Source organism: Amblyomma americanum, chromosome 5 (assembly GCF_052857255.1).
Source record: "Amblyomma americanum isolate KBUSLIRL-KWMA chromosome 5, ASM5285725v1, whole genome shotgun sequence".
NCBI lineage: Eukaryota > Metazoa > Arthropoda > Arachnida > Ixodida > Ixodidae > Amblyomma > Amblyomma americanum.
The window spans coordinates 208720256-208740640 of NC_135501.1; the positions used below are offsets into that span (position 1 = coordinate 208720256).

At 50.1% G+C, this 20385-nt stretch overlaps 1 protein-coding gene across 1 annotated transcript in view; it reads left to right on the top strand.

Annotated features, from left to right (window-relative positions):
* Nucleotides 1–369: 369 nt before the first annotated feature.
* LOC144133543 (cysteine-rich motor neuron 1 protein-like) overlaps nt 370–20385 on the top strand; it is a 148762-nt gene continuing 128746 nt past the window's right edge. The window contains exon 1 of the mRNA XM_077666711.1: nt 370–1572. Coding sequence (XP_077522837.1) covers nt 1164–1572 — 409 coding nt within the window. The 5' untranslated portion in view covers nt 370–1163. The remainder of the gene's footprint in view (nt 1573–20385) is intronic.

The window sequence follows — 20385 nt, forward strand, 5'->3', positions numbered from 1 at the left end:
GGAGGCGGGACCGACGGAGCCTAACCTCCCGAACACACACACACACACACACACACACACACACACACACACACACACACACACACACACACACACACACACACACACACACACACACACACACACACACACACACACACACACAAAAAAAAGGCGAAGTATTTATGACGCGGGCAAAGCACACACTTTATTATAACGCCGGTGGGAAAGTGGACTAGGGCTAACACTCCCCTCACCGCCACAACCGAACAGCAAAACGGAAGCAATGGAAAACGGAAAGAGAACAGAGAACGAAGCGCCGGAGTCTGTATTACCCGCTCCCTCACTCCTACATCTTTCTTCTAACTCTCCCTCTCTCCTACCTTTCAGTGCATCCGATATCAACCATCACCAGACAGACAGAGAGAAACAAACACAAAACAGGTGGGGACGGAGGTGTGAGGATAGAAAGAGAGGGCCTCGAGAGAGGATTTCCAACTGCGCCCTCGCCAACGCGCAGCTCGTGGGACCGTAGCGCCATCTCGGAGGCGGCCGAACAGCGGCAGCATCGCCGCCGCTGCCAGCGCTGGCCGACATCAGAACATCGTCTGCGGTCTCGCCGTGCGCTCGCAGAGTAGCTCGCAGGCCCCCGTTAGCGCGCCGTCGTCTGCTATCGTCGCGAGACGACGTGTGCATGGAGCGTGCTCCTCGAGCGAAGACAGTCTGCGCACTTGTCAGTTGTTGCCGCCGTTCGACGACGTCGCTGCTGGCGATGATGAGGAGGGGCCTGTAGGCGTCGTATTCCCCCGCACACAGCGTCGGCGATCCTCCGACGTCCTGAAGGGCGTCCCGAAGCCGATCGCGGATACCAAACACCGAGGGACTCCAGGTGCGTCGTCTTAGGACGTTCACGGGCAGCGACTTGGCCTCCGAGTGCTGTGTTGTTCGTGTGCCGTCGCGTCCCCCTAACCGCTTCGGTGCGCCGTACACGAATTTGGCCTCGCCGCAGCGGCGGCATCGCCGGTGTTGTTGTCGTCGGTGGTGGGTACTCGGCGGCGGCGGTCACGTCCCATGTTGTGTTTCGTCCCGGAGCGTAGCAGCGAAGCTTTCCGGCCCGACTGAGGAGGAGCAGCGTCTCCGCCGCTGCTTTCGTTTCGCCGTTCGACGACAAGACCTCCTCCGCCATGCATCTCTTGGGTGGCCGGCGCGCACAGCTGAGCGGCGCGTCGCACCTGCTCTCGGCCCCGAGCATTTTGCTGCTGCTGCTCGTTCTCGCGTCTTCGTGCGCGGCGTTTGCAGCGGCCGAAGCCAAGGCGGCCGACGACGGTTTCGAGCTGTCGTCGTGCCCGCCGGACGAGCAGTGCGACACCAACAAGTGGTGCTCGGCGATCGCGGGCGACGACGAGGAGCTCAAGTGTTTGGACGAGCTGGTCGTGGATCGGTGCGGCTGCTGCCGCGAGTGTGTGCGCGGCGCGCCGGGACTGCCTTGCGGCGGCACCCGGCGCCGTGGAGTGTGCAAGGCGCCCCTCGAGTGCCTCGCCGACGTCGCCGTCGGCAGGATCGCCGAGCCGCACGAGGAAGGCACCTGTCACGGTAAGGAGGATGGCGCGCGCTCGCCGCCGCTCAGCCTTTGTTTTTCTTGCTTCGCGAGGCGTCTCGCTGCTGCCTCCTTCGCGGCGCGCGATGGTCATCGGGTTTATTCTAGTCACACGGGTCTCCTTCCTTCCCTCCCGGCAGGCAACTCTGCATTCCCGCGTCGCTAGCACAGCGCCGCACCGGAGGCCGCGCGGTGCACGATGACAGCTCGGCGTCATGCACCCGATGTTCATGGCGTAGTCTTTAAGTGCGGTTGCACGCATTCGCTGCTATTGAATTCCGCAGTGAAACGCCGATCGCAGATACTTTACTCGTACCCGAGATGTTACCAAGTCAGCTAATAAATTCTCCCGGCTTGCACTATGAAATACAATGATTATCCGTTGTGTATGAAACTAGGTGGTGTTGCATGTAATTGAATTGAATTGGCTGTTTGGGAAAAGAAATGGTGCAGTATCTGCCTCGCATACCTCGGTGGACACCTGAACCGCGCCGTACGGGAAGAGATAAAGAAGGGACTAAGAGGAGAAAGGAATAAAGAGGTGCCGTAGTGGTGGGCTCCGGAATAATTTCGACCACCTGGGGATCTTTAGCGTGCACTGACATCGCACAGCACACGAGCGGCTGTGTTTCGATGGAGGCGAAACGCAGAAGGCGTCGTGTGCTATATGCGATGTCAGTGAAAGAAGTTAGGACGGCGCTAAAACGACAAAGACAAAGAGGCACGAACACAACAGGACGGGCGCCAACTTGCAACTGAAGTTTATTATGTCAGTGCACGTTAAAGATCCGCAGGTGGTCGAAATAAGCGCTGGTCGCGGATACTGCACAGGTAGCCGCGAGTTTAACGATCTATGACAACGAATCCGCGACTACACTTAACAAATTCTGCTGGATTGACACAATGAAGTGGATTAATTTTTTCGTTCCAATACCCAGCGTTCACGCCTCCTCCCACCATGGGTAGAGTTGTCAGTGGTTTACGGGAGGTTCTGATGTACCTGGAAGGTTCGCAGGTTTCTCTGAATCGCGGCGTTACAGAACACGGAAACTGCACGAATAAGTGCTTTGAGGTGAAAACGTAAACGCCGGGGCAGTCTACTCGTCAAGTAGAGTCACTCCGCTTTGCACGTTCGAGGGTGCTTGTCACGTCGCCGCCGTGCCCCTTTTTTCTTCGTTCTCGCGATATATGCGTCCACACTCCCAGCGCACTGAAAGCTATCTCTTTGCGGCCGCGTGTGTCGACAGTTGGCGTTTAACACCACCGATATGCCGCTATCCGTATCTGGAAGCCTGTTTTGTCCAGTAGCAACTCTCTATGAGAGCAGGCGCTTGCTTTTGTCGCGACTGTGCTGCTCAAGTCCACGCGCCGTTCGTGCAGCGGTCACCTGCGTTCTGTCAGAATCGTGAGCTCTTCTGAATGGAAGGCTGCTCTTGGAATACCCCGCAGTGGCTCTCTTGATAGAATTTGTATGCGAAATTTTTTTCTGGAAACTTCGCACAGCATTTGGTCGCCCGTTACATTTAGCTCGCGGAAGGGAGAGTTCCAGAAAGCATCTGCGTAATCAATTCCCACGACTGAACAAAAGACATTCACGCCGACCGACCGTATAGTTAAGGTGTAACATTAGCCACATAAATCGGAAGTGCGTGCATAGAAGTGGCGGTACATCAGAAATTTGAAAAGGCACAACTGTGAAGGACTTTTCATTTTACGCGTTGCGCGAGACTATGCTATTATCAGGAAAGCCGCCTGCGACGAGAACTAGGTTTACACTGCGCTGTGCAGTTAGAACGTTCGTGACGTCAAAAGAAACCGATTTAAGAGTATGTTTTTTTTCTTATTTCGTCTTAACTGCTCTCACTACACGCAGCGTTGCCGGCTTAGCCGCCGCGGTGGCTCAGTGGTTGGGGCGCTCGAATACTGAGCCGGAGTACCCGGGTTCGAAGCCAACCGCGGCGGCGGCGTTTCGATGAAGGCGAAACGCAAAACCAGCCCATGTGTCCACGTTAAAGATCCTCAGGTGGTCGAAATTTTTCTAGAGCTCTCCACTACGGCTCTTTCTTTCTCTCTCCTTTCACTCCTACCTTCCTCCCTTACCTGCCTTGCGGCGCGGTTGAGGTGTCGACAGAAGTGAAGGTTACACGTGCCTTTCATTTGCTGAAAATCAATTATTTTACCGACGGACCCTGTTCGGTGTACATTAACGCAATTTTTGTGCGTTGCGTTTCGCAATGGCTGTAACATTTTGCTATCCTGTCACTGTAACATGCGCACTACTTTACGGAAGGCTAGTCACCTCGGTAGAGCCGTATACGGCGGCTGCGCGTTCATAACATATACATAGACCAACGTTTGAAACGATTTATTGACGTTTCGTCCGTAGAACGTCCTTCGTCTGACGAATGTCTCATTCTTACGAAGGCCGTTCACCCGCCGCGGTGGTTAGAGCGCTCGGCTACTGATCCGCAGTTCCCGGGTTCGAACCCGACCGCGGCGGCTGCGTTTTTATGGAGGCAAAACGCTAAGGCGCCCGTGTGCTGTGCGATGTCAGTGCACGTTAAAGAACCCCAGGTGGTCGAAATTATTCCGGAGTCCTCCACTACGGCACCTCTTTTTTCCTTCTTTCACTCCCTCCTTTATCCCTTCCCTTACGGCGCGGTTAAGGTGTCCAAAGATATATGAGACAGATACTGCGCCATTTCCTTTCGCCCAAAACCTATTATTATTATTATTATTATTATTATTATTATTATTATTATTATTATTATTATTATTATTATTATTATTATTATTATTATTATTATTATTAAGGCCGTTCCACAGTCATAACGTCAATAAATCGTTTCAAACGTTGGTCTACGGTTATACTACTACTGACCATGCCAAGAAATCTATTTTCGCTGGATTATAGAAAGAAAACTGACGTGATGAAGAGACACTGTACTTTTCTTGCCGTTTCGGGCCGGAGACCGGCCTTCGTCAGAATATATATATAGGGCGCCTGCCGCGGGCATACACAGAGGAGATCGTTGCTTCGTTTCCGTACTGCAGGTGTGATCAACGCAACTATTGCACGGGGTGGCTCTAATCGGCATGTTCCGTTCCATCTCTCCTTGGCAGAAGGGCAATACACAGTACCACCTAGACCAGACTAGTTTGTTCAAGTAGGGGGGTTGAACAGTACATTTTCGCAGTCGTTCGTTACAAACCGCGGCGGTTGGCCTGACGGGCACGTTGTAAGAGATAGCGGTGGCTGCGCCCTAGGAGACAAGGTATGCCTTCCTGCTCTTCCTCGCCCCTCTCCACCCAGGCGTGTGGAGAACGAAGAAGGGGCGAGAAAACAGCGCCCGAGATAGGCGCGAAACGACCCCGGCATGTCGTCCGTAGCCTTATACAACTGGAAGAACACCGCCGAGGACTTCGCGTTCACTCCGAGGCAGAAAAAAAAAAGAAAGAGCTATGAAGAATACGCTCTCCGCACCGTTTCGCTCTCCATGGACTAGCCGACAAAATTCGCGCGGCCGCTAAGCTTTTCTCTCCCCCTCCCTTCTCGTCCAGTTCCTTCCTTCTTCGCGTGTTGTTACCGGAGAGAGAGAGAGAGAAGCGGGCGTCTGGCTGGAATGCGCTTTCCTGTTCGCTTTTTAATGCTTCTCGGGCGCGTAGCGTGAGCGGCCGCGTGTGCGCGCGCCTCTGCGGCCATTTCTTGTTGCTGCTTTCGCCGCGGCTGTCATCAGCGGCTAGCGTAGTGCGTGCGTGTGTCTGCGTGTATTTGGACGGCGAGGAATGTGCGCCCTCTGTCCTTTCGCGCTTTTCTTGGTTTATCTCTCTCTCTCTCTCCACTTCTCCGGACTGTTGCGCAGCTAGGCTAGCTGTGCAGTAGTACGCAGGCGTCGCTCGCCGGCGGTTAATCATTTGACAGAAGTACGGTCTCGAAACGGACGCCAGTTTCCGGAAACCGGTATTTCTTTGTGTCTGCAGAAAGGGGGGGAATGTGTATACGAAACGTGACAGTGCGTTCGTATTCACTAGCCCGTTTTACGATCTTCTGGCTGGGCCGCCGTTACGGATAATCGCATGGGCAGAAGAGCGCTGATTATTTGTGGCCCTCAACAACGATGTAGTGTAGATCTCGGAATTCATCGACATGGACTTGCTGTCCTCTTTTTCCATGCACGCCTAACTACGGCCCGGAATCGAACCTACCGCCTGGAAGTGAGCAGTGGGAAGTGGCTTGCAGTGCGCATGCTGCGCTATGGGAGAAGGGTTATATTGAATGCTGAGGGACGTTTTCCTTTGAGCAGCCTCAAGCTTGTCCCAAACTCGGCGTTTTTCATCATGCTGCGAAGAACGTCCCATTCGACCGTTTTGTCGACGTCTCTTTCATGCACTAGCACTTCAACACGGCCGTATGATGCAAACTCTAAGTAATCTACCTCATCCTATATCAGGCACCCACGCCGCGAAAAAAAAGACAGTTTGGTATGGCTCAACTTGAAAGAGTTCAATCTGATCATTCATCTTTCCACGTCGAATTCTCCAGGAGAACCAAGCCCCCCCCCCCCCCCCCCCACCCCACCCCTTTTATTTTTCTTTCTGCAAGCGTTGCTACCTGACCGCCAAAACACGGCGTGGAAGTTGTTTGTGTTTTTGCCAATCCCCGATGGAGCAGAGTAAAACAAGCAAAGGCAACGTCATCTCAGGCGCTACTGAGGCAAACTGAGCAGCGCTATGGCTCGCCGAGAGAGCGTTTCCGAAAGCGTTGTTGTCCTTCCCGCGGCAGTTGTTGCATGGGCATTGCGCTTCGAATAGCGTCGGGGAGAGAAGCAGATGTTTTCGTCGGGCCGGCTGACAGGTTCCTCTTTGCCTGCCCCTTTCGCTCGTTTTGTTTATACGCTTCCTCCTTCCTTTCCGCGACCGCGTGGGTGCGCGGCCATGACGTCACCCATGACATCACCGACGCGGACCGCGGGCAGAGAGGGATGCCAACGGGGCGCCGGTCATCCCTCTACGGCAGCAGCGCGCGTCGTCGAGTTCTTCGCTGCCGCCTGACGGTGGCCGAGCGGCTCAGTGGTTTTCGCCTGCTGAGCTCGAGGTTGTGGGATCGAACCCCGCTCGCGGCGACCCCATTTCGATGGAGGCGGAGATGCGAACACGATCATGTTCTGGTCGACTGCGACGACTCTTTCTCCCTTCTTTCAACCCTTCATTCATTCCTTCCCTCAATGCGCGGTTCGGAAGTCCATACTATTTTTATTATTACTGCATTATTGTTTTAATAAAGGTAAATGTATATTAATTGTATTGGCAGCATGAGTGTAAACGCCTTTACCGACCAGCGCAGCAGACGAGCACTCTTTGCACCTGACCGGTGTTCGTCGGTCTTACACTGTTGACAAACGTTTGAGGTCACCCTGGACAGTTGTGCACACGGTGCAAATTGGCTGGCAGTGTGGGGTGCTTTACGTGACAATGAAAACTGTTTCTGAGGAGAGCAAAAGGCCCCACTAACTCTCTCACATCTAGGGAAACACCTAACCGCGCCGTAAAGGAAAAAGGGAATGTGGGAGGGAAAGGGAGAAGGAGGTGCCGTATAGTGGAGGTCTCTGGAATAATTTCGACCACCCGGGCACCTCTAGCGTGCACTGACATCGCACAGCACACGGGTGCCTTTTGCGTTTCGCCTCCATCGAAACGCGGCCATGCTGGACCTCCTTGCGCGTCCTGGACGGGGTATGAGGCAGCGCATGAGTTACTCGCGGAGGTATGTGGCATTAGTTATTTATTGTACTTAACCGCTCTCCGGTCTTTCAGTACCCAGTGAGATCCCTGGATAAACTGATTGGTTGATTTGCTGTGCAAGTGGAGCGTTCACTGGGCTTCATTCAACTTGTTTCTCCCTTGTTCGTGTCTTCCTAAGCTGCGTATCCGGAGCAGCAAGAAAAAAAAAAAGCTGTGAATTTACGATTGTTCTGTTGATGATAGTTTACCAAGCTGTATTCTTTAAGTTCAGCTGGTTTTATATCGATCCGCCGCGGTTAATGAAACAATTTCGGAATGCTAACTTTTTGTCAGACTTTCAGCACAGTCCGGCGCGCATTTTTTTGCAATTGTCATTGGGCGCTGGCTTCAGTTAGGTTACTGTTATGTAATTTCGCCATGATGGATGCCTCTATTGAAAGTTCCATTTTCTGGGAAGGTTAAGATGCTGTCTGAATGTGCATCGATGGTTATACGTTCTCCGACGGCCCAAGCTTGAAACTGCTGATCGCTGCGAACTTTCCTGACATTGCTTTATTATTATTATTTTTTGTGTGCGAAAGCACCGCTGAAGACGGTCCCAACCAAGAACCTTGTGTGAAGCTTGACCTTGAGGGTGACCTTGGCCAACTGGGAGAAATAAATATTGCCACGACGGAGTTTAGGACCCGCGGCGGCGCGAACAGACCAGCTTCGCTGGCCACTGCACGAGAGCACTACGCTGTCGCCGCAGCCGATCATGCCTCGTGTCAAATTTCTGTCTGTGTGCAAAAGCCGCGAAAGTAAAGAAAGTGCGCCTTAATAATTGTTTTTTTTTTTTGGTGGAAAGGAAATGGCGCAGTATCTGTCTCATATATCGTTGGACACCTGAACCGCGCCGTAAGGGAAGTGATAAAGGAGGGAGTGAAAGAATAAAGGAAGAATAGGTGCCGTAGTGGAGGGCTCCGGAATAATTTAGACCACCTGGGGATCTTTAACGTGCACTGACATCGCGCAGCACACGGGCGCCTTATCGTTTTTCCTCCATAAAAACGCAGCCGCTGCGGTCGGGTTCGAACCCGGGAACTCCGGATCAGTAGTCGAGCGCCCTAACCACTGAGCCACCGCGGCGGGTTCAATCACGTTTTCAGGTACGCGGCCCAGGTGGTCGAAATTATTCCGGAGCCCTCCACTACGGCACCTCTTTCTTCCTTCGTTCCTTCTTTCACTCCCTCCTTTACCCTTTCCCTTACGGCGCGGTTCAGGTGTCCGCCGAGATGCGAGACAGATATTGCGTCATTTCATTTCCCCAACAACCAATTTTCATTTCTTTGAGGCACCTGCAAAAACCTGCTTTCGCACTATATTTTGTGGTCAGCAATGCTAAATCGACAACAATTTTTTTTAATAGTTTACAAGCAGAACTGATGAACGGATGTTGTAAACAACTGAAACGGATGAAGCTTAGCAGGGGTGGAAAGGGGCGCGCTGCCGTTAACTTGCGCTCACAGACATGAATTAAAGCAGAGAGAAAGCATAAAACAAGGGCAAAAGCAATATATATATATATATATATATATATATATATATATATATATATATATATATATATATATATATATATATATATATATATATATATATATATATATATATATATATATATATATATAGTGCATTGTATGGGGCAATGGGGCAGTACACGCATAAAGACAACTCGCAACAACCGACCCGCGCGTCATGAATAGAAATTCGTCTTACAGCTTTCGTCCCAAACGCCGAAGTCAAGTCTGCTTACGCGCTGAATGCCACGCAGCTGCAACGAAAGTCAGTTCTTGTTGGCAACTCTGGCAGCGAAGTAATGTAACATTGTCACCGCCCTGTCTGAGCGTGCAGCTGTCATCGGCGGAGAAGCGATTTGCTTAAACATGAATACTACCGCTGACGTTGTGTCTGTACCACGCGAGGCCTGATGCAAAATTGTCCCAGAGATTCCGTTTAATGTCGACGAGAACCTTCCTTCTCAAAGGCCGCGCTCGAAGAAAAAAAAATAGAAAACGTGACAGGTCGAGAAGTGATGGTCCCGGCAACAACACGCCGATGCGCAGACGCGGGGGAAAAAAGCGATTGAAAGTTTAACAGCGAGGAAAGCGAGCCTAATGAAATATCGCCCCGATCAAAAACGAGCAACCCAGCGGCTCGGTTACGCAATCCATCAGAGGCGGCCGCAGAGCATGCGTGGGGAATAAAAATGGCTGCGCATCTGAAACAAGGGCGAGCGTGTGACTCACCTCTGTTTCGATCTTTCCTTTTGCGTGCGCGAAGGTCGCGCTCTGTGCCGCGAAAGGAAGAAGAACGAGAAGGTGGGCCATTGTTTCGCCGGCAATAAATCACGCGAGGCCGCTTCGACAGCAGCGTCTTGTCGGCTCTGACGAGACGTCGCCGCTGCGCCTCTTGTTCCTCCTCTACGCGCCGTGCGAGGAGTGCGTGTGTGCTGTGCGTTACGATCCGCTTCGAAACAGGGTAACTGCTATCCCTTTCGCAGGACGTGCGGTTCAAGTGTTGCGGGGCCGAGGAGTCGTGCAGTCTTCACCACGCTTAACCGAAACACGGGAACGAGCCATCGGCGCATTTACGCCGACAGGCCATGCGCTTCCTCCCGTACACGCAACTCCGCTCCGGAGAGCAGGCGAAAAGTATTGGGCCTTTTTAAGGCCTTTAATGGCTCACACTAGCGGGCATGACCTTATCCGGTCTCAGGTCATGTCTGGTCTCAAGTCGTGTCACACCGATGACTAAACTGACTCGATAAAAAGAAAAATCATTTTTTTGCACGCCGGGATTCGAACCACCATCCTTCCGTTAAGCAGCCGAGCGTGCTAACGACTACGCTACTTCCTGCCAACGTATATATATATATATATATATATATATATATATATATATATATATATATATATATATATATATATATATATATATATATATATATATATATATATATATATATATATATATATATATATATATATATATATATATATATATATATATATATGTATTCTGTAGGGGTTCCAATGCGCCAGTTTACAAGTGTAAGTACAGTATTACGACAAACGCGACTGTTCGTTTTAAAGGTTTATTGTGCCAACAGTTTCGGGAATGGTATTCCCTTCGTCAGGGCTATATATATATATATATATATATATATATATATATATATATATATATATATATATATATATATATATATATATATATATATATATATACTTCTCGTCTAGCGTAAGAACGCTGGAGAGTGTTTGCAGAAAGGCGTCGAATCATCGAATCAGACGGATGCCTCCCGAATGCCCTCCATTGTCTCCAGCAGCAACACCGTGCTAGAGGCTTTTGCCTCACCGCACTTTAGGTCATCAAAGTGCCCCCCCTGAATTTTTATTTGCATTACTGTAGCGGTGCAAATGATGTTGGCAAGAACCGCGACGTTTGGCGTCCGATCTGTTCTGCAGATATTGAGGTATTTCCTTTTCGTTATTTTAGTAAGCCTCACCATGTGTTGTGCGATGTCAGTGCACGGTGCCAAATCTTCCGTCTGGAACAGTATACGAAAGCAGGCGCTTTATTCTGCAGCCGCCGATCTCTGTCCGCACGCTCGGTGGTCCTTCTCCATCCAGCTTGTGCCCCAGTAAGTAGGGATTAGTTTAATGAGTTCCCGAGTGCGGAGGAAGTGTTGTGCAGCGTCACCAGACTGCCAGATTAATTTACCAGGGCTGGTGTTCATTCAATCCGTGCTTGCCTCTTCGACGCCAGCCACCGGCGAGGAGGCCATAAAACACTCTCGCAAGGGTACGCTGCATAGTCAGCGTCTCATTACGAAGCTCCCCCTTTGCCCCGCTTAATCGCGCACTTTGGACGAGCCTCGCGCGAGGGCGAAGAACTTGAGCGTTTCGCAAAGCGCGCGCCTATGCACAGCGTCGTCGCTTCTGCGCAGAGGCACGTACTGCGTCCACGATGACAGGCCTCCCGTTGCGCGCGCAGGGTGAGACAGAGGGGGCGTTATTAAACGGCCGAGAGAGTGAGCCTCTTGGCCAACGTTTATCCGCTAGATTTACTAGTTACGCCAACCAGATGGGGGGGACCTTCGTTCGACACGGTGCCCCGCCTGTGTGGGACACGTATGCACTGGCGATATAGACGTCGACTAGGCAGACTAAGCAAACCAACCAAAGGTCCGCAGACTTGTATTTACGTGAGCGCGCGGGCGTCTGTTGCAAGCTCGGCAGCCTTGCGTCAACGCGTCTAGCCGACAGCAGTGCAAAGTGGTGCGTGCGCGGTCAGATATAAATGGCGACAGCAGCTCTGCAGAGGCAGGCAGAGGCTGCGTGTAGGTGAAATAATGCTTGCGGTGGATTTGCCTGCGCTCCACGTGAGCCTCGAGTGAGATGCGTAGATTCTGTTCGAGGAAACTTTCTATGCGGGACCGTGTAGTGCGGTGCCGTTGCGAGAGATTTTAAGCCGAAAAACAGTGGCTGCGCGCCACAACACGACGTAGAGAGTTTTTCCCGCCGGCATCTCATCCGTGCACAGACGCAAACACTCGGGGCACTGCGCTGGCATTGCCTTTGGAGGTGTTCGTTGCCTCCGCATTCTGAGTCGATTCAAGCGTCGCAGCTTGTGTCGAAAGGTTTCGCCGACAACTTCCACGGGGCTCCAATGTTCCCTTAGTAAACATTGCGAGTGCACTCAGGTGTACCAATCACTGCAAAGCAGCGGTTTCCTTTCGTGCGCTTAGCTAATTACCCTCACCCGTTGGAATAAGCGCATGTGCAAATGTGTGCACGCAGAACGAAGCGTATTAACGCCATAAAAGTGGCAGAGCGCGTGCCGCTCTGTACCCACAGCCGCACGAAGGAAGGCGCGGCTGCGCGGTGCAACACGTTACGTGCCTCGTGTATTAACGCGCTTTGAAGTGTGCGAACCTACACGGCGTAGGCTGACAGAATACGTTTGCTCTTCGTGAGTTCAGTCGTGTTCTTGTGCTTAATTCCTTGTTATCGTGGCTTTATAGAGAAAGTAACTCGTTGTAGCGATTCGCGTATATTGAAAGGTGGAAACTGCACTTGCAGCCGATCGAGTACTCGAATAATGATTTTCGGTGCTGTGGGCAATTTAAAGGCAGGTCTTAAATGCTCAAAGCGGAGTGTGCTGCCGGGGGCTTTGGATACAGGGGCGATTATCGTCGGTCTTATGGCCAGTACAATTATTATTACCTCGATAAGCACATGCATGCATATACTTTGAAAATAATTAAATGGTATGTAGATCTTGGAACACGCCTGATTTATCTCAGTGAAAAGCCCGAACGTTGTTGAATTTTTACTGCAGGGAACCGCCTATATTGTGTTCTAAGATCTGATAATTTCCTGTGGGGGCGTTAAGCTTAAAAGCCATCGCACGACGGGTTCTTCAGCAGAAGACGTGAACATCGTAGTGAACATGAACATGGTTAGTGGAAACGAACATCTTGGTGTGCACTGACATCTGAACACCTGAAGTTACACATTGGCAGTACATGGTGATTTCCGAGTGCTTTCTTTCCTACCGGGCGAAAGTGCAATTAATGCAAGGTCACGTAGTGAGTACCGTGAGAAGTAAGCACGGTGCCTTTCTGGTGTGACGACCCCGATCGCTTTGCCACATGGTCGCCCAAACATCCGGCCCTGTAACATCTTTCAGCGTAGTTTCAACTCTCAAATCCATTTCGTTACAGGGACGCATTTGTCCATTACATGGCTGTCATTAATTAACCGTTGTTGGGGCAGTCAAATGAGTGGAGAAGTATCCTGCGATTTACTTTTGGTGCGGTATACGTCCAGACTGCACCATCTGGTCTATCCCTAAGTTTTCATCTTGGAGGGCTCCTTTGATGGCTTTCTAATTTATCAGGAGACTGAGTTTTGGCGCATATTTAACACTTGCATGAGTACAACATGTTATACTTGGTTGCACTTGCGGGCCGGCGAAGTAAACAGAAGCTTTAATCTGCGGCTGTGGCTAGGGTCGCAACACTATATCGTCCGTTAGAAACTATCCAGGTAAGTGCAGGTTTTTCCTTTGCGCAAGAATCTATTGGCCAAATGGGAGCTTTATACATTACCGATGGTGAAAAAAAGCACTGGATATATTAAGATCCGACGCTTGACATATGAGACCATGCACATTACATAACGTTCAGCAATTCGCGAGTCCCTGTATTTATCCGCTTAGCGAGATAACTCTGCTTCGCGGAAACAATCCGAGCCAGTCTCATATTACAGCGCAGGCGACGGTAACAGGGTCGCGTGAGAGGCGAGGGAAATAGGCGCATAAAATGTACCGACTGAGGAAGGAAGGTAGAATGTCGAACGTCCCGGAACGCTTGAGCGATTACTGGTCCGTCGATTAGATTGCATTCTTCGCGCCGTCCCAAGGCCCACACACGAAAGTGCTGCTCAGCCGAGCTTTAGAGCAAGGAGCAGGGTTAAATAAAAGCGTAGCAGACGATAATTGCGAGTAGCGATTGGACTTCGTCCGAAGGCTTCCGCCGTTGTTGCTTCAGCAACCATCGCCTCCTTATCAACTGCGGAAAAAAAGATGAATCGGAGTTCCGAGAGATCTGTCTGCCTGTTGAGTCGTTCACCCCGCAGTAGCGATTGCGTGCACTGCATGTCGACAGAAACACGGTAACAAAGGTTTGAAGCAGCAGCATGTAATACAGTCGTGAACAATATGAGAGGGAACAAACTTTGTGCACAAAATTGCGAGTTTTCTGTTCATTTTTAAACTAAATGTGACAATGACTTTTTGATACTGTACGCCAAGCTAGAAAACGGAATAAAAACGGTGTAAAAACGGAGAATTCAACAAAATGAACGTTCAAACTGCGTTACCTCTCATATTGCCCTCGACCGCTGCCCACCAGGTCTTCATCGAGTCCCGCAATGGGGGAAAAAAGCTGAAGGGTCGCTCCCGTAATCTGACGCGAGGTTCAGCGTTGTGTGTAAGGCAGATGTGGAAGACGGAGTGAGGCAGGAGAGTCTGTTCGGTCGGGGGTTCAGTTGATCAGTGGGTCACGTGAAGTTAGTCTCTAATGACGGCATCTTATGGCGACGACCGCTACCGGATCTTGTATATAGGCCGCTGGTGGCGTGATAATGACGTCATTTCGTGAGTACGGCGGCTTCTCCGCCCACTAACAAACCTTTTAACTACTGACGCGTAAATAAAAGAAAGCTAAGTCAAGGCTTACTGTCAATGGCCCGGGAAACAGCCTGGAGGTCCTCTCTCCTTTTCCGGCGCGATATCACAACAAAGGTATCATTGTTCCGCTCGAAAGTGTAGAGGTTCCGCTCACTTATTTGAACCAAGCGAAAACAAAGAGAGAGAGCGCGTATTGTTTTGTTCCGCCCTCTCCCGCCAGACGGGCGCTCTCTGCATTTGTGAGAGAGGTGCGCACGTGAGGGCCGATCCATCACCGAGCTGGCTGCGGAACGCACGCTACGCGAAAACACGCCTGCAGACTAAGAAGAAGAAAAAAGAGAATTAAATCAGTTACCACGACTAGGACGCATACTGGAGCCCTGACACATCTGACAATTTGTTATTCTCACGTGCGGTGCTCCGAGCAGAGATGGAGGCAGATTGCGGCGGCATTTAAGAGAGCGAAGCCTGGGACACGGCAGTCGTTGCAGGGGTGTGCGTTTTTATTCATTTATTTCACTTGTTGCGTTGATCAATTAGAAATTAGTGTAAATACTTTATGGCTGAGAACTACTTCGATAGAGAGTAGAAGAAAAAACTACAGAGAATGTTCACTACATTCGAATCGGAGCGAAAGCACGGGTTAGTGCTACGTATAGAAGCAGTGCCGCGGGACGGAGCAGATGGAATTTGATGAAGATGACGCTTTCCAGTGCACAGCGCGAGGGCGTGGTGCATTTTAACCCGAGGCGTGTTGGCTGCGGCGATAGCATAGTGCTCTCGTGTATAGCGGCCTTACCTATATATATATATGGAAAGCTTCTCAAGCTCGCATTCTTTAGCAACCAAGTACGTTTATTTCCGTAAGATTATATATATGCGCTGAATCTGCTTAATGAAAACTCGCTTCATTCGCACTCCCTGTGGGATCAAGCACGGTCGTGAACATCGCATGGGTTAAGGGGAGCCTTCATTCAAGCTAGTTCCAAAGAATATATATATATATATATATATATATATATATATATATATATATATATATATATATATATATATATATATATATATATATATATATATATATATATATATATATATATATATATATATATATATATATATATATATATATACTGTCCGATTTCATTTTTCAATTATCGGCATTTGACTGTCACGCTCATTTTCAAGAATGTCAGCGACATTCTTGGAGCAGTTGTTGGAATAACGTTATTGGATCCGGGGATACAACTTCTATGTTAACACTGTTTTCTTGCGGAGACATTTACCATCTCTCTGGGACAACCTCGAAGCGGCAGCAACTCATTTCGAGCGCGCATGCTGCCGAGGAAGGAGAAGAAATATAGCCACGAAGAAAAGAACAAAGAGGGCACCACGGCGCAAACAAAACGCCCACAGAAGACCGTGACACGCACGGCTGCTACCACACGCTCAAGGATCCGTGGCCGCGCAATGGGCGCGACACACCCACCACCGCCAAGAGCGGCGGAGTCAACGCTGCGTGACGACAACGTTTATAAACATTGCTCTCTCCTCCTTGCCGCCCCGGGGCATTCATCACCGCCAAGCCTTTTCTTTCTCTCTCTCTTACTGCCTGCCTTTTGAATTTTGTTTTGTAGCAGATCACTTAGAGTTTCGTTTCCTTGAGAACTTAATTTCAGCGACGCTGGCGCTTTTGCCCGCGTTTGCAGACTTCATGCAACGAAATGGAACAGAACTGTAAGTTAGGATGCGTACCGCACTTGTTAATGATATTTACAGAGTAACGCAAGAATCATGACGCCATCGACGTCGACAACACGCCCACCAGGAAAGTTCTGACCCTCAAGATACTGCGCCTGTACATCAGTAACAATGGGCAGCATCCTCCTCGCCCTCTAGAAACTTCGCCTCGTGAGCGAGCAGTCGCGATGCAGGATGATAGATGGGATAACGACGCGGAAATCAGGGATGCTGGAAAACGGTACTCTCCGATTGGTACAGGCTTTCGCCGTCAGTCGTGTCGTCTACGCAGCACCCTGCCTCCGCCTCAAGAAGCCGGACATCAAGAACTTGGACGGCTCGGCTCTTGCCACTGGTCGTCCACAGCACGACAGACGAGCTTGCTGAGGCACACATCACGGCGCAGTCGGTACGGCTCTCCATTAGTCGCACTGGCCGACAAGTCCTCAGTGATTTAAACATCAACTGCCCCCGACAGCTAGACACCAAGAACGACATACCAGCTTCATGGAGAGGACAATTCAAGGCAACCCCACTGCCGAGGAATTCAAGACGACAGGCACGACCCGAAGCTATCTATGAAAAAGCACTACGGCGGGCGCAAGGTCGTGTTCTACTTCGATGCTGCGGGTCTCGAGTAGGGAATGGCGGCCGTCGCGCACCAAAGTCAAGCAGTGGACGGACAAATACTGGCAAGCCAGGACGCACTGGCTGGGGAAGAAGTGGCGACTGCCCTATTGCTCCAACACACACTACTTCACAATACATCCCTACAGATTCGCAGACGGACCTCAGGGCAGGATAGCACAGCCAGCAACTAAAATCCTGCGAGAGATAGCTCCACCCGCGGCTAGCAACCCACACATAAACTCCTAGTATGGGTCACCAGGACATCCCAGGGAACGAGAGCGCACACGCCTGAGCCCGAGCACTTCTCCCCCGGGCACCCAGTACGGATGTCATGGACCCCACTACCAACTTGCACTGACGTACTTCACCATCTAAGACTAGCCCGCCGGGTCTACCCTCCGCCGGCTAAGGCATTAGACAAAGGGGGAGGAACCACACATTTAACAACCCAGGAAGACTACACGCAATACATCCGGAGTCATTTGACTCGCAATGCAAATTCCGCGGGAAGAAGGCGGACTTATACCATAAGCCTAGGTGCCAACGAAATCAGGCTGTCGGTATTAATAATCAAAGACGACTAGCTCTGACTGGCTCGGACGAAACGAGTCAAAAAGAACTAGTCGAAAGAGCCCGGGCCAATGGGGCTGAGAACTCCAACCGCCGCTACAACCTCCTGAAGAGCTTCAGTATAATGTTTTCACTATCACTATACTTCGTTTCCAATGCATGCTTTATATGGCAAGCACAGAGATTTGTGAACGCTACATATCTGCACAGTAAAAGTATAGTGCATACGATATCAAGCAGAATAATATCTGTTTGAACACTTCCGCGGTGGCTGAGTGGTTGAGGCGTCCTGCCGATGACCACTAGGTAAATCTTTGGACCGAATTTCGGCCGAGGCGGCAGCATTTCGGCGGAGGCAAAATGCGATACGCCCGTGTTCTTTGTGATAGTGTACTTTAGAAGAACCGAGGTGTGCGGTCGAAATTAATCCGGACCGCTCCGCTACGGCACCCCTCACAATCCGGGGGCAGCTTCCGGGCTGTAAACGTCTCTTCCCTATCTAATATTTACAAATGTTCTCAAACAAGACATCCTCGTGGCCAGATAAACCAGTCTCAAAAGCAGTGCTTCGTGACTATTGTGGCCTTTTTATGGATAAAAATAGATGTCTAGTTTTCAGTGAAATTGTGAGGACAAAACTACTGTATGATCTGTAGGTAGTCCGGTGATTACGACATAGAGGGGAATCACGCCATACCCATGGCGTGGGACATAAGACAGAACTGTAGGCTAATCCTCGAGGACATTGAAACCAGAACTAGCGATGTGACAGTATGCACAACGCATCCTAAAGACCACGCGAAGAAGAAAGAGTTGGCGCACCTGCGGAGAACTTCTCATGGAATTATACCGCGAAACACGTCTGCGGGGGGAATACCCGGGACAGAGAGTTCCCCCCTTTTCCCATATAGGCAAGCAGCTTCCGTTCTCCCAGCGTATACCTATAAAACGGCGGGAGGCAGCCAGTGGACTAATCCCTAGCCACTTAATGCGTCCTCTCCTCTTCGATCAGCGAAATCTCCTTTTCCGGGAAGAGGCTTGCGACCAGGGCGTATAGGTGTATATATGCACCGGCACTGCAACAATCGATCTTCTTCACCGGCTTCAATTACCGCGTATCGCTCGCCTTTATTTTCTGTTCTTGTTATGCTGCTGGTAGTAGACGTCTGGTTTACCGCTTGCGTGACGGCCTTGCGGCGGGAATCCCTTATTCTTTGCATACCCTCGCCGCGTTTTCGATCTGTTTGTTGTCTACATATCAGCAATGCACGAGTAGTTTAGAGGTTACGAAGAGTAGTTATGCGGTACGTATAGGAGCCCGTACGTATCGGTAGTAAATCGATCTTGCATCAGCGTTGCACTGGGGAATGATATTTGAAGCTCGCGCTGTGTCAGGAATAATTGTGCGCCAGGTGCCGAGTTTGCGTTTTTGAATCAGCCCGCCACCGCCCTTATTTTTGCGGCAGTGTTTAGATGAGAAACGAAAGCCACATTCGCGCGGATAAAAAGTGCCCTCTTCGTTTTATTTTACTTTTGTTCTCTCCTTTCTTTCTTTCTTTCTTTCTTTCTTTCTTTCTTTCTTTCTTTCTTTCTTTCTTTCTTTCTTTCCTTCTTTCTTTCTTTCTTTCTTTCTCTTTCCTCCTTTCTTTCTTTCTTCGAGGGCCTCCCCCGAACTGTTGGGGCGAGAGGCGCACATAGTTGACGTTTGCTTAGGCTGAATGTTTACACGCGAACATTTGTGTGAGCAAACAACATGCAGTGTCATTGGCACGCAGCGTTGCTGCCCTGTGAAGTGCACCTCTTGACCCTTTTTAGGACAGCGGGCAGATGTTCTCACCTTGAAGTGCCGGTAAACAGTGAACCTACGTAAAATATTTTTGCGTGCTGAATACTACCAAACTATTCAATTCAGTATGTTTTTTATGCTAATCCAATACACCTCCTTGGTGTTCTGTGTGCTGCTACAAGCGCAAGTGTTTAGTTTTACGTAGCCCACTTTGGCGGGAAAAATAAAACTTCAAAAACTGTTCAGCTTTTGAGCGTTTTCCATCAGTTAACAGGCGATAATACTTCTTGAAGCCATTTTCATTTCTGGTGCGTTTTTATACGTCGAAAGACTGAGGCACGGATACGAGCCACATTTAAGTCTTTTTACGAAGTCGTTGATACAAAGGTGCACCCCCTTTTCTCTGCACAGCCAATGGTCGAAATCATTTGTTAGTGACGTCATTCAAATTTAAGAGTCATTCTGAGCACAGGTTTACCATTTGTGTGTGCATGTGAGACGTGCACACAGTTCGCGCCATATAAATGTTTAAGGGACACTGAGGGCAACTCCGTGCAGTTTTGTGCTTGGCAAAAAATGGACGCTCTTTCCATGTCGATGTCGATGTTAGTCCGGCAACGAAAGACGCATTTGTCGGTGAAACTTTTTTTTAAATTGCCCCGCCGCTGGATTCACGGTGGTGACGTGGAGACCGAAAGGGGCTCTGCGATCAGCATTCTGGGGTGGGTGGCGGCTGTGCAGGCGATCCGCGTGACAGACACTGCCTTGGCGCACTGTAGTTTGCTTGCGACGTCTGAATTTCGTGTTTTGACGTTTTTTAGCTTGCAAAAGCTTCGTTTTCAGCTGAAGGAACATCTTCGTCATTGGAACGCGGTAAACTATCCATGCAGGCCGGCTTCAGTCTATCCTCAGTGTCCCTTTAATGCCGCTTGTAAATCATCGTGGAGCAGCGCCATATCCTGAGCGTTTAAAATTATTCGCTTTTTTCTTCTTTTCAGCATATTCTCTCTATATGCATAGATATGTCTGTAGTGAAGGGGAGAAAAGGAAAATGCCTCGATCGAATTGCTCGCCTACGCTATACACGCTGAGCAGCGCCGTG